This window comes from Atta cephalotes (assembly GCF_000143395.1).
Source record: "Atta cephalotes unplaced genomic scaffold scaffold00017, whole genome shotgun sequence".
NCBI classification, from domain to species: Eukaryota; Metazoa; Arthropoda; class Insecta; order Hymenoptera; family Formicidae; genus Atta; species Atta cephalotes.
In genome coordinates this window covers 560,069-575,680 of record NW_012130081.1, presented here as the reverse complement: position 1 = coordinate 575,680, position 15,612 = coordinate 560,069, and the positions used below count along the sequence as shown (strand labels likewise).

Below are 15,612 nucleotides of genomic sequence, written 5' to 3'. Positions count from 1 at the left end.
TGCACGTATATATATATATATATATATATATATGTGAAAGTTCTGTTCGGTAACGCAAAACTTACGCTTCTGATTCAATAATGATCAAAGGAATGCTAATAGAAGTTAATCCTTATCAGCAAGTATATTCTTTTAACGATAGAGAGAAGATAAGTCTTATGAAAATACAAGTCAGACATTTTCTGTAGAAAGTAGAAGATATCTCTATAATAATAAGGATTAAATAATAATTAGACTTCCTCAAAAGAGATTAAGAGAAACTAGAAACTTGTAATTAAGAATTCAGAGTTGACTTGAAGAAAGTTGAACAAGTGCTCTGAATTTCTACTTTTAACAAATGGCTACACTCCGAACTTTGAACTTCACATACACCCACCCAGTCTTTACCGACCTATCTTTTTAAGAGCAATCATTTCAACTTTACGATGAAGGTGAAATCACAGCATTCTTTCTCGATTCTGTGCAATCTGGGACGCGGATGCAAAGGGAACAGAGGAGAAGGAAAGAGGACCAACCCGGGAACAAGGAAGGTAGATCTCTTTGTACGAGTTTAATCCGGCATTGTCAAGGCATGGGCTTTTATTTCAGGCTTGCGGAGGAAGGCACGATGGTGGTCGCGGCGCGTCGATATAAGAGGAGAATTCTGTTCTGCAAATGTGCTCCAGGGAACTGATCCAGCTGTTGCTCATGCGTCGGATCTTTCTATACGCGCCTTTCGTTTGCCATTTTAATCAAGACTTCCAGGAAGGAAGTTCCCGTCGCAGTACAGTCCACGCAGAAAAATGACAAACGTTCATCTACGATCGAGATAGTGAAAAAAAACTCGTACTGTGATAGTCCACAGCCAGATAAATTGGAAATATTTGCAGCAAAATATACATTGAGAAAGTTTATAAAAGAGTTTATAAAATAAGTATAAAAATTCATTTTAATTATACGAATTTGTCGATTTAAAAAATATCTATCATTATCAGTATTTATTATTGTATAATAATAATGTTAGATAATGTTCTTATCGACATTCTTCAAAGATACTGTGATATATTCTGATAGATGAATTGCCATCTTTTTCTGTACACAAATCATTCCCTAGAGACTTCTCACACCGATTTTCAGGTCAGGGATTGTCTGAATCGAGGGAGCAGATGCGCCTGGATGCAAATCGTGGATTAATCTCGCCAACCCCATGCATGTTTCGTCCGTATTCCTGACCCCTATCACAGCTCGAAGGGTTCCGTTGAATTCGTGTCCACAGATATACAAGGTGAATCACAAGTTGCGCATTTTCTCGCAGATTTTTTATAAATATAATTTGCACTGAATTTCGTCTATTAAAATATTCGGTTGATCACCGTATTTTTTCACAATGTTTAATATATAATTAATAATAAATCTAAAATTTAATTTACGTGAAAAATATGTTATCTATTTATAATGTAAAAATATATGTTATAATATTTCCCATTACTTTTGAATACTTGTCCAAATTTCCCGTATAATAAAATTATTTTTAATGTAAAAAATTCTCTAATATAATCTGACGCCAACCCCTCAGCTTCCTAATCGCGGTTTATGCGAGCAATACATTACGGGCTGACTGCCTTCGACTATTCTCATGTAAAATCATTTGCAGCGCCTGACGTTCAAATCACAACCATCTTGAAAGGAGCGTATTGATTTTATCCCGTATATGCTATATGCATCAAGTTCGAGATGTTTTTTAGAGAAGTCCATTATGCGTAAGCCCAACTAAGCTCCAATAAACTATAAAACTCGCAGATGGAATCTCCCTTACATTGAACGTATGTGCGCGATATTCAGATGCGGGAGTAAATAAAATTGTAAATAACGCAATAAGCATTTATAAAATAGATACATAACATTTATAAAAAAGACGTACGTAGGAAAATAACAATATTTGATTTAAAAATGGTGACAAATTGCCTATGACAAATTATCTATGATAATTTTAATTAAAAAATGATTAACACAAATTTATGTCTACTTTTTTCACGATTTAACTATTAAAATAGAAGATATAAATCAAAATAAATTTTAATATAAAATTTAATACTTACCGTTCGATACCGGTCAATCTCGGATGTCTATACTTTTTCGACAGAAGCAGTCCACCACCCCAAGCCGCCTGGAAGAAAAATAAATGATTATTTGATGACAGATTAAATATTCGATGATGGAAAAATGATGAGAAAAATTAACATAAAAGATATGCGAAGTGTGGGATTTCATTAAACACTTTTTAATCTGACTTATAGATCCGGTATTTTCTGAACTTCCCCTGTAATATGTATACGCGGGTATAGTACTGGTGAAACTTCTGCCGCTTCTCACATCTATTATTTAAGTTAAGGTTCTTACTCGTTTGGCATTTACAGCTTAAATCGTGTTTGAATGAGCTTGATTGCATAAGCACATCTAGTTTGAAACGGTACTGCTTAAATAGAAATTCGAAGTTAAATTGATATCTCTTTTATTATTTACTATTTTGTTATTTTATTATTATTTACTATTTAGTTATGATTACCAGATGGGTTGTGTATAATATGCAAAATTAATTGATAATTAATACATATTCTTGTATTCATGCTCAATATCTAAAGAAATTTGGAAATAGATATTGTTTTTATGTTTATATTACGTTGTATAATTATTAAGATGTTTAAACAAACGTTTAAAATTATATGTATTTTAGAACATAATTATGTACAAAAAGAAAAATATATATTAAATATTATATACATATTTCGTTTTTTTTTTTCGAGAAGTGTTACTCACGTCGACATGCAGCCATAGATTGTATTTTTGACAGATATCAGCGATTTCCGGGATTGGATCAAATGCACCAATAACTGTTGTCCCCGCAGTAGCATTCACAAAGAATGGTATATGACCTTTGGCCTTACGCTCCAGGATTAATTCCTCCAGTTTCGATGGAATAATGCGACCGCGTTCGTCACTAGGCACCATCACGCAATTATCCGTACCGAGGCCGCAAACGGACGCGCATGATTTCACAGAATAATGGCACTGCAGGCATTAATAATTCACGCTGTTGATGAACTATCAATTTCCTCTTATAAAGACGTATAAAAAGTTAATCCAACTTTTTGAAATTTTAATCAAATTATAATTTTAATCAAAAAAGTATTTTAACAAATTTATTATCTAATATTTTTTACGCTATATGTAACGATTCTATTATAACTACTCAATTTATCTGTAGTTCTCATTTTCTGCTAACAATTATTGAAAGTTTGTAAAGTATAAAAGAAAATTTTTGAAAATATGGGAACCGTGAATTACATCATTAAACATTTAAATTCAAACACGAACCTGATCGGACGTAAACATAACTAGTTGTCCTCCAATAGCAGAGAGTCCTTTTTCTTTATAGTATGGGAACATCTTATGCCTGGCCGCAAGAAAGGCGTAAAGATTGCTAATAGATCCTCCTGGTGCGAGAATAGAATCACCACCGCTCCAGCCTATAAGCTCGCGCATTTTTTGTAGAACAACATGTTCCATTAGAATAAAGACAGGAGCGATTTCGTAGGTAAACATATTCGTGTTGGCTGTCGCAGTTAACCACTCGCCAGCCATCGACATTAAATCGAGACCGCATGATAGTTGGTTGAAGAAACGTGGATGTCCTAAAATCAAGAGGAAAAAAATTTTTTTCCCTCAGAGAAAACTTACAATCTGATTTCATTTAATTGAAATTTCACTAAAGTGCGTATCCATGTCGAAAATTATGCAAATGTAACGAAAAATTAATTACTACTTTGCCGATCAATCATTCTGCCGATCGTGACTGCAGTGATTGTTGACAAGTGGTTCTTAATAGCAAAGTAATTAATAATTTTGACATGGCACGTGTCCAAGTTTTATTGTGTTACACACGACCTTGTAATGTCGAGTAAGTTAAAGGCATGCAAGAGGAAAGGCGGCAAGAGAGAGATTTAAGCTCTTCCCGAGTACGTTGTCATCCGCTCGGCTGAACATCACGCGAGGATCAGGCCTAATGCTTCTATTTGATGGGAGCCTAGCCTTCTGATGCAACTAGGGGAGCGAGTACTTTATTTTCTCTCTCTTTCTGACATAAATACCTAGACATTTCAGCCTTCTAATCCGCTATTTGCGTTTCGCGTTAGACTCATTTAGTTTAAATCAGTATTTAAAAAATATTCATAAAAAGAAGAAAATGCGAAGAAGCTGCAAACAAAGAAAAGGAAAATGATTGATCAAAATTTAAGAAAACATTTTCTCGTATTTTCTTCCATATTTCACCCGGAAACAATCAATGGAACTCAGACATCACATAAAAGAACCCTACGAATACTATCACCTTTTTTAGGATAGCGTAAATCCCTTGATCCTTGAAATATGATGGATTCACTTCTTCAAATATCCGGTATCGAAAAACTTTGATCCTCGTATACTCGATAATCTTATGCTTTATCTCACACATGTTGATATATGAGAGACGTTGTATAAAACATTAAACGGATTTAAATATTTTAAATTGATATTGCAAAAATTATTTTAAATATTATTTTAAATATATTAAATAGCATTTATTTAAGAAATCGAAATTTTTAACACCGATAATATTAATATTAAGTTTATGAGAAATAATAAGTAAATGCGTTATTTGTCTATTTAATCACACTTTAATCTTGTGATTTTAAGCAATGACACGTGATATCACGAGTTACGGACATTGCCCTTCACTGACGGCAACAACCGGGAATTCGACACGTGGTAAAGTCGAACCGACGTTAAAGGCCTAGTAGGATAATCTCCGATTCTTCTGAGGATTCTCTTCACAAATGCGAACCACGTATTTCCATTAAAGAAATTCCATTAATGAAAATCGATTATGCATAAAATAGTATGAATATTACTTAAAAAAGATTATCACAATTATAAATCGAAACGAATGATATTCCTCTTATTAAATATATGCTTTATAATTTGCTATAGGAGAAGGTGATACAATTTTGAACATGATACAATTTTGAACGAAATAAGATTTGAATTTAATTTTCGAAGATTCAAGTTCAATTTTTTCTTATTTGGTACTCTTCAATATTCCCCACATAATGAAAAAGTTATCGAACTTAAACTTCAAAAATTGGATCCAAATTTTGTTTTATTTAGAATTGTACCATATTTGAAATTGTATCACTTATTTTATACTTTTTTATAATCTCAATAATACTAACAGCTTATGCTATTTCTGCTCTGAAAATTTATATCGATTGCAAACATCTGATAGACATTACTTTCTCATGCATCTTGAAAGAAGTTTCGATTACTTTAATAACCTTTGTAAATAACTACATAAACTATCATCGATTGAAACACATATCAACGGTTTGACACAAAAATCGTCTCAGACACGATATCAGATGGTGGTATTTGCCGTTTGTCGTACTGTTATTCGCAATTATCTCGGTCCGTGGATCATGGCACGCGTCCGGTTGAGGGGTCTGCGAGAAGACGATCTTCTCTCTTCTTCCCGTCTGGCAGGAGCGACAGAATAGCGTCCTAGCCAAGGGTGGAACAGGATTCGATGGTCCGAAGCGCCCGCATTTTGCGCGTCACACGCGTCGCTGCTCCACTAGATTGTTTGCAGAGGCTCTCAAACGACTGCACGCGTACATACCGTTCAGGAAAAACAAACACGTACGACCAACTGGTGCAAGATAAGCCGCTTTGCGTTATGTAGATTTGTGTCGCGAAAGGATTGTGGAAAGTTCTAGCAAGTTCTTGTAGAAATTACACTGAATTAATTACTCTCGTATTATTAGCTGATATTTTCATTTCTTATTTATACAATTTCTATGTAATTTTTGGATATAGACGAATAAGAAATGATGATGAAACGAAGATTGTAATAAGTTTTGAGTGAAATAAACCGATTTATAATATAAATATAATATAAATTCAAAGGAATTATGTTTGATTATATCTTATTTCTTTTTGCAATCATATGTTTGCGTTTAACTAAATGTTTAACATTGATTGTGTATTTATAGATTTCGATTTTCTGTTGCAATACAATAAACGATTTGTCTCAACCGCGTTGGTTCTTCATAGCGATTATGCTATCCAGGGAATCATTTTCCGACTAATTTGCTCCTGCCCTCGCATAGTCGGGAAAAAGAGAGAACGCAAGAAGAACCTGCTTTGAGCAGGCTGCGGTGATATATTATAGGGCTCAGGATTTGTATGGAGCGAAGTGTGTAACTCGGACTTAACATTAATATTACGCAATCAATCATATTGCTTATAAGGAAGTTAACATTGTGCTTGGCATTGCTGTTATATTATAAAGCATATTTTAAGGCATTTTGCAAAATATTGTAATATGCTTCTTTTACATCTTTTATTCATATTGTGAAAAATTGTAACTTTTATTTTATTACTAAAACATATAAATATTTCTACTGAAAGCTAGGAATACTCTGTAAATTATTTTACGTTTTAAGAAAAATGTATCATAATATCTAATTGTATTTTAATATCTAATAACGTTATTATATAGCGATAAATTTTATAAAATTATTTCTCCAATCAGATAACTTATAAAAAATCAAGTGTAATGTTCTTTTATTCTGCCAATAGGAACAAATGCGGACTGCGTATTTTAAATGCTTGATATGTTCGATCTTTTTTAACAAAAACCATCATCGGAATAGCTACCACGTGATACGGCGATTTTCGCATTCCGTGACGAACCGATTTGAACATTCCACGATGAAACTATCGATATCAATTTAAATTCCTTCGCTGCAGTTTGATGCTGCCGTGCAAAAGCTTTACACGAAATACCACTATCCCTATCGCGTTGTACCCTCTGCAGCTGGGTTTCGCCCCTATTTACTGTTTCCCCTCTATCCTACTAAGGAAAAATCATGTAGAAATGGCTCTTAATTACACCAATCCGATTGAAATTCGCCACCTCACCAATAGTGCCACGTTCAAACTTATGTTAGCAATAACATAAGTTGGTATTTTTATATCACAGCTATAATATAAAAAAAAATTTAAACAATTCTATTTTGAATTATAGTTATGTAAGAAAATTAAATCTATTAATTATTTTTTAAGTTATTATATTATTGTATCACTTGTGACTTTATGTTACAATTTTTTATAATTGTTTCATTCCACAAGCAATTGTAATCTGTGAATAAAAGAAAGATCATCCAATTCGATATTGTTTCATATATAACAATAAAAATATCACACAAATGGATTACGCGAAGTATCTTGCAAATAATATTCGGTATGTATATATGTGTGACCTAGAAAAAGAGTTACTTTCAAGTCGATAACCTTCAGCTTCTTTTCAGATAGCTGGAATTTTGATATATCACAGGTTTCTAAGGTTTATACAAGTTTTGTGGATAGTAGTGATAGAGATATGGAACATATGTTTTGTTGAATTCTGTTACGATACTTTATCAATATGTGTTGAAGTATATATTTATACATAAAGATACGAATCATAAAAATTTTATTAATCAATCACAATTGATTAGAAATATTGCCATTTATAATTTTTCATTAAAAATATTTTCCAATATACACTGTATTGTTTCATATTGTTTAAATATTTTAAATTATTATATATTGTAAATTTCTACTTTTCTATATTATATTTCTTTATTTCAGAATGACATTAGAAACTTGTCATTGCAAATATATTTTTATTCTTAAAGTGCTACGCTTATATGAAAAAAAAAGGAATTTTCGTAAATTTTTTAAAGAGAGAGAGTATATGTATAGATTTATATAAAAGGTGCAACAGTATCTGAGATATCTTCCAATTTTGAAAAAGTAGTTCCGAAAAAAATTCGTTCAAAGTTTCAAGTGCAGTACACTGAATATTTTTCAACTTACACAGTTATCTATTCCAGGATTTTGTAGCACATATACTTTTAAAAATATAGTTTTTAAAAAATCGATTTTTTTCAAAATTTCTGACTAGGCGTAACTTCTTAGTGTTTGTTTAAATATCTAGATTGTATTGTTTTATCAATTGTATTATTATTGTCGATATCTATTAACAGGTTTGATTTCATAAAGAATTTCCGACACCGTATCGTTATCGACATCTTTCAATATATTTCTGATATGTCCTTCTAAAAGAACGACTTTTACATCGATACATATCAGTTGATATTCTTCATGGCTAGAATGTTTTTCTATAGCCGAGTGTAGATCTCCCTCCCTCGCTCTTCCAAACCTGATATGTGAAGGGCTCTCGAATCTTGCGGTATATAATCTAATAACAAGTTTTTGTCAGCACGTATCGTGCACGCGCCCTTCGATAACGGGGGGATGATCACGCGGCCCTCGCTTCCTTTTACATGGGCTGCGGACAAACGGGATTCCTGGCTAAGTTTAGTTAGGTCTGTCCTATTGTACATTACCATCCATTCAAGCTGGTAATCGAATCCTACCGAGATAGTGAACTTTCGCACGCTGGGAGATTCGCGGTTGACTTTTGGTATTTCATCCAGCCTTTATATTGCTATTCAGTCGCATCGACGTTAAAATAAAATTCTGTAAGCTAAAACTCGTCCATGTATATGCATTTATCTCACTATTCGTGTTTTATTAAAGTTAACTTAGCTTTACTTAAAAAGGCCGAAGAATAATTTATTTTGTATCGTAAAATTTGTGATAAGAGATTTGCGAAAAAAAAAATTTGACAAAAAAAAATTCAAAAAGAATTAAAAAGAATTACATTCTCAAAAAACAACTCTACAAAAACAATAAATAATATATTAGATAATAAATAATATATTGGGAAAAAGTTCGTGGCGTTTTTCTCGTTACATCTAATGGGAAAAACGCCACGAACTTTTTCCCATACCTAATGTATAGAATATGTATAGAAAAATTAAATTATATATACTTTCTAAATTTGTTGTTTTATATATTTATTAAAATGTTATTAAAATATTCGTGTGACAAAATCAAATAGTTGATCATTAAATATTAAAAGAAAAAGGTTTTACTTTACGTAAATATACATATAAAATAAATTTTTTAACTAACTTATATATTTTTAAAAAGAACTTATGCAGAAGTATAAAAATAATAAAGTAAAAATATACATAGCAATTTTTTCTAGAATCTAGAAGATGTTTTATTATTTCCATTAATATGGGATGTGACATAAAAGAGGTGGCACGGAAATATCTGTTCTATAGTTATCGTGTGCGTCTGTCCATTTATTACAAACGACGTCGGTGTCTATATTTCGAGGGTTGGCCGATAGCCGTCGGGTTTCATTGGTAGTGTCTGTCGCTACCTTATCTTCACCCTTGCGAGCGCGTATGCTAAATTGAATATGAAATTATGTGGCTTATCACCCTAAGGGATAGGAATATGCGATAGCACGACGTTAAAACGCTACTCTTGATAGGGATGTTTGCACTTTTTGCAGTATTTTTTGGTCCACTATCTCAACGTCATGCATTTTGTGTTTAGCGTTGACATGAATTTGAATAATTTTGACGCATAAATATTTTTTTTACTGTATGCACATAGTAAAAAATAAGTCTACTGAGAGTTTCTTTGCGTGCATATAAAATAATTTTATGAAGCTGTAGAAATATAAAAAAATGAAAAGGCAATAAAAATCGATAACGAACGAATGACCGTTTGATACGTAAATATTTACATTCGTATAAATATATCTGTTTTTTTTGTAACGTCGCTAAATGCTTCAGTTCCAAAACATTTCAAGACGTTTCAATTAAAATAAAAATCTTCCTACAAACACATGCATTGGATTACCCATAGTCGAAATATTCTATATTATATAATAATTGAAAATTGAGTACAGAATTGTAATAAACTTCTGAATTTGCAAAGTAATTCAAAATTGTTTATTTTTGATATTGATATTTATTTATTTATTCTCAAAATTTATTCTGTTATTTTTTCCAAAAAAGTTAATTATAATTAAACTTTTTAATAATTATGTGACGGCTGTTCTTTTTAAAGCATATATTTACTTTTTAGTATAAAGACTCTAACATTAATACAGTTAAAACAGTAATGTATACATTTATATGTCTATAATCTAATTTCTATTAATTTATTCTCTACTGTTGATAAGATTTAAATATTATTTATTAGATTTTAAAATTACACATTATACACTTGTAATATCACTTATTTACAAAATTATAAGTATTTTGCTAACAGCCGACTCATTCACAGACATGGTTAATGAATTAAAAGTTGTTTGATCGAAATTTTATTAATTATTTTAATATAAAAGAAAACAGAAATAGTTTAAAAAATTCTTACCGGTCTTCACTTGATATTTCAAGGTTGTAGAACAATCTAATAAGAGTTGTTGGAGAGTCAATCCGGTGTCAGGAATTTCTAAATCGAGCAGACGCATCATGTCGGCAGGATGATGAAAGTCGAGGATCTTCGCATTTCTATCATTCGTTGATTTAACGAAGTCCAACAAAATGTCCACTACCTTCATCAAGAACTCTCTAGTTGCTGGATAACCCTCTGCATTATGCGGCAGAATGTCTGTGAACAAAATAAAAAATTGCAAGCGCGATTTCTTTGTCTCGTTCATTTGTTAATAATATAATAATTTTATGACAGTCATCAATAAAAAAACATGTAATGAGCGGCACAATCATGCAAGCATAGATTTGAATCATTAATGAGCTTTTGAAACAAATTATATATTATTATATAATATTATTATTATGTATATTATGTATATATTATGTATATATATTATTATGTATAATATACTTTATTATCAAATTTAATCTTTATAATTTTTAGAAATAAAATAGAATAATATTTATATAATAATTCAGGTGCAATACAATGCAATAATTACGATAACTCTCTAATTGTTAGGATCAAGTGAAATCTCTTCTACTATAGCAATTAATACTGCACTGACAAGATTCCTTTCGGCTGTCATTCAACCTACCATCTTTGATAGCATGGCATCCTTGAAGACAACGCGCGATTCGAATGATTTCACCTCATCAAACAATTGAAAGTATAGACCTATATTGACACACTCTCACTTGTTTGGTGGGATGACACCATCTTATGTATATTTTTCTTCTCTCTTCTCCTCTGTTCACAGCGAACCTGTCTGATAGCTTATATATCTATACTAATAAGACACTATGTTTAATAGACACTATGTTTGTCTATTAATACAATAGCATGCAATTTATTGCGCTATCATGCACGATACAAATTATTTCAATAAATATAATTTTCAATATAAGCTTTATTCCTTTATTTAATTAATATCAGAAATTCTGAAAACTATCTTTATACTAAATTAAATTATCTTTATACTAAACTTATTTAATTTATCATTAAACTTATAAAATTATTGATAAAATTATAAATAAAATTATATTAATAATATAATAATATTCAAATATATAATTTTTAAATTTTACATGCTATTTAAAAAATCAAAATTATTTTCACAATTGCGAGCAAAGTATATAAGACATATTACAATATTCCCTAATAACATATATGTATATGTGTGTGCTAACTGGATCATTGAATCATACAAATTCAATGAAGACAGAGCAAAGTCGTTGCAACATTTCAATGCGCTCGTGGTAAATCCTCGGTAAATTGAACTGTCCTTCTATCGTAGCGTAACCATAAAGTATCCCATGAAGTGAACCATCCCCTCGTTTTCCCATTGCATTAAAGTGATCCCATGGATAAACAGCAGAGCTATATTAGAGACTTTGCTTTTAAATTATTATTTAGCATTTTAAGACGGTAAGGTACGAATGAGATTTTTTAACAAAATATACAATTACATTTTTATTTTCATTTAATATATTTTCTTTTAATATTGTAAAAATATATTGTATTTCATTATTTTAAAATATATATTGATAACATTTTAAAAAGGAATATCAGAATTTTGTAAATTTATACGTTGTGCTTCATTAGTTTAATATAAATTTAAATAATAATTTTATTAAATCTTTGATCATATAATTAAAATTAGTTTAAGCTCGAGTTAATATTCGAGAGAAAATATTTTCTAAAAATAAAAATTTCAAAAGACAGTCCTTGGCCAGTACTATTTCTTTTTTTGAAAAGTTTTATTCTTCGATCCATAAGAGTATTTTTTCAATCATGATCATAAGGACGCTGAATAAAAGCCGACTAAAGAAAGAAGGGCGTATGAAAACTTATGGTGAATTGCCTTGAGCCTATGGTTAGACAAGGAAAATCCCCGGCTTCCAGCGGTCGGATTCGACTAATCCAGCTCCATCAATCTAATGTCCAAAGACCTCCGCTTTTTTCTCGAGGTTTATAGCACTTTTCGAGATACAAATAAGCCCGTAGCAGTCGCTCAAGATTTCATTATGGGCATCATCTAATTGGTTCTATTTACTAATTAATACTTTTCGTTAGAATATGTAATACGCTGTATGTTCGAATATGTAACAAATATATACAGTTTTTAAATGCGATAATTTTACTCGTATTCTAATCCTATACGTGATATTTTATTGATTTTCTCAAATGTATCAGAATCGATATATCTACTGTATAATTATTTGGTACCAGATGTGTCTAGACCCTCGCGTTTCGACTTTAATCAAAGTGCCTTCTGAGGGTAGTTACGTGGCAATTAGTTACACCGATTTATAAACTGGATTACGACCTTAATTTATAGTAATACCGCAGGTTTCGCGTTACGATGTAATTCACTTACGTTTTCAAATTAAATTCTCGTTTTTGCGCGAGATTTATGATCGTTAATTGTTTAATAAAAATTATTCTTCGAAGCAAGAATCCATTGAAATATTCACTATTCTACAAGCGGCATGCACGTGTCGTTATCGGTCGCTAACACTTCTCGAACGACGAGGATGACAAACCCTTCCGCCTCCCTGTGGCGTGTAATCTGTTCTCAGCCACTCGGCACCTACCAACCTCTTTAGAATAATTCTAAATCCTCTATTATTATGCACCCTTCCGACCGACAGGCCTTACGAAATTAGGACAATATTGTGACTCTTGGATTTTGCTCTCAAAAAGCCAAACCTGCGTTTGCGTGACATAGAATGTATTGATGTAATTTGTTTTTTATTTTATTTTATATATCAATTTTGAGTGCCAAGTAATGCTAATGAAATATTACAACTATTATTATTATTATTACAATTGTAGTTTAACATATAAGTGAGAAGCGGCATTCATGCACCACACGTTTATTAGTTGTCCGCGAGATATTTATCTTTTTATCAAAATCATGCAGTGATGCTCTAATATAATAAATATTAACTAAAAATGCTCTCATAATTATCGCTTACCCGAGTACTTTAAGTTGCAATGCTCTTTAGAGAGCGAATAAGTGTTTTCGGAACTCATTAGTCTGGTAGGTGAATGCGTTCGTGCGAAATTCTGAAATCCAAAATAATAACATTTCTTTTTATGATATGCTTTGCACATATACATAATTTTTAATTTAATTGGATTAATTTCTATCAAATATTAAAAGTAAATTTTTATTAATCAGAATATTTATTAATCAACTTAATTTAAATTAAAAAATCACTTATATAAATTAATCATATTTATTGTTATAAATATCGGCAATCGCCGTGTGCTGGAAACTAAAAAATTAACACGGTTAGTCTAAAAAGTAGTTGTAGTTACGATTGAAATCAGAGAGATAGACATTGTCGACAATGTTACCACAAACACTATGTCCGATATCGATTGGTATGCAATATGTACAATTCATTCATTGACATATAAACATATATTTTGGAGATATATAACTCCGTGTACTATTATGAAAAGTTTCGCTTTGTGTTGTATTTAAATGTATAATTTAAATGTATAATTTAAATGTAATACGTATTCGAAAGATGAGTGGAATCTGAGGAATTATATTCCTTTGTAAATTTCAATTGGTTTCACCGATCAAATATAAAAACAAGGATATAATCATAACGAAATAAAGATATTTGATAAAGACATTGTCAATTTGTCGAACTCTATGAACATCTAAATGAGCAGACGTAATGAATGACGTGCAATGTGGATGCCTTACATATAAGTATTCCTTGATCGCTGTGATTTTAGTGCCGATCATTTGCACATTGTCCATGTCTCTGCTTGTGTCCCTCGCCTCAACAGTTCCTACAACAATCAACAATAGATTTCGCTTCAGTCACGACGTACTGCGGCGTCGAGTCTTCGGCGAGTTTCAGCGTGATTGCGAAATTGTTAAGCGAAAATTGTCGTGGTAACCACGATAGGCTGAGCGACCGAAGAAACATGGACAGAGAGCAGTTTGTGGACTTTTTTAATTAATTCCTAGAACACAAAGCTTTAGCACTTTCATAAAAAATTCATATCGAAAAGTATATTGCAAATTCCATGCTAACCGATCCATATTTATTCTTTTCTCAATCAAACATGTGTTTTTAAAGCAAAAGCAATAATATTTAAAATAGGCTCTCTGAAACCATGCATAAAAATATATAGAGAAATAAACGTTAAAAAATTTAAATAATAATTAATAAAAAATTATTTAAAAAAAAATTATGCTATTATGTATAAAGAATAAAAAAATAAAAGATGGAATTATTACTCAAATATAAAGACTAAAGTTAATAATAAAAAGTATTAAAAAAATAAAATAATATAACAATATAGCATATAACATCGAATATGTGAATATAACATAAAAACATGTGCATAAGTTAAAAAATTCTTGAATATGTTAAAAGTATTTTTATTGTCTATGGAAGTGAATTTTAGAAATAAAGAAAGAAATTTAAGTAAAAATATGATACTGAAAAAGATCAATACAGATCAATCATATTCAATCGGGTGCTATCGCAGATGGACAAAAGACAAAAGAATTCAAACTTATAATAAGTATAATATACAGTCGTATAAAGTGAGGCATAGAATTAAATAGAGCAAACAACGAATAAAATTTATCATTAATTATGTTCAGCAGAAAAAGCAATTTTGCAACTGTTGTAAGACTTAATATAACTAGGTCTTTTTCTTATTTCTTCACGAATCAATATTATGAACCAATTATATTAAAGACTTACAACAATTGCAAAGTTGCTTTTTTTTTATGAACGCAGTTATTAATTATTCTAAAAATATGTACCTAATCCTAGAGTGAGTGAACTCAGACTGTATAAATCGCTCTTTGTGTTCTAAGTTTATTTAAAAGGGTAGCCTTCTTGAATTTCTCAAGCAATCAGAGATCGCTTTGCTCTCTGAATTAATAGAGCGGTCCTGGAAGCATGAGAAATAAGCTGGAAAAAATCCGAAAGAGATCCACCAATTCCTTTATATAACATTAAAACATGCACTAGAAGAAAATGTAAAGAAGAGATTAGAATGTTTATGAAACATGCATGATTAATGAATGTATTGGAAGAAAAAGTGTATGATATTAAATACTAAGATATATTGTCATTATTTATTTTGTTTGTATCAATATACAGACGCTTTTTATATTTTAAAGTAAAAAAAACACACATGTATATA

The 15,612-nt window shown here is 30.8% G+C and overlaps 1 protein-coding gene across 1 annotated transcript in view; it reads right to left on the bottom strand.

The window, feature by feature from the left end:
- Nucleotides 1-14,203, bottom strand: part of LOC105618472 (glutamate decarboxylase) — an 18,024-nt gene extending 3,821 nt beyond the window's left edge. Inside the window, exons 1-6 of the mRNA XM_012200006.1 lie at nucleotides 14,147-14,203; nucleotides 13,401-13,491; nucleotides 10,360-10,596; nucleotides 3,355-3,671; nucleotides 2,797-3,048; nucleotides 2,079-2,146 (exon numbers count right to left, since the gene is read on the bottom strand). Of these exons, the coding sequence (XP_012055396.1) occupies nucleotides 2,079-2,146; nucleotides 2,797-3,048; nucleotides 3,355-3,671; nucleotides 10,360-10,596; nucleotides 13,401-13,491; nucleotides 14,147-14,203 (1,022 nt within the window). The remainder of the gene's footprint in view (nucleotides 1-2,078; nucleotides 2,147-2,796; nucleotides 3,049-3,354; nucleotides 3,672-10,359; nucleotides 10,597-13,400; nucleotides 13,492-14,146) is intronic.
- Nucleotides 14,204-15,612: the final 1,409 nt, after the last annotated feature.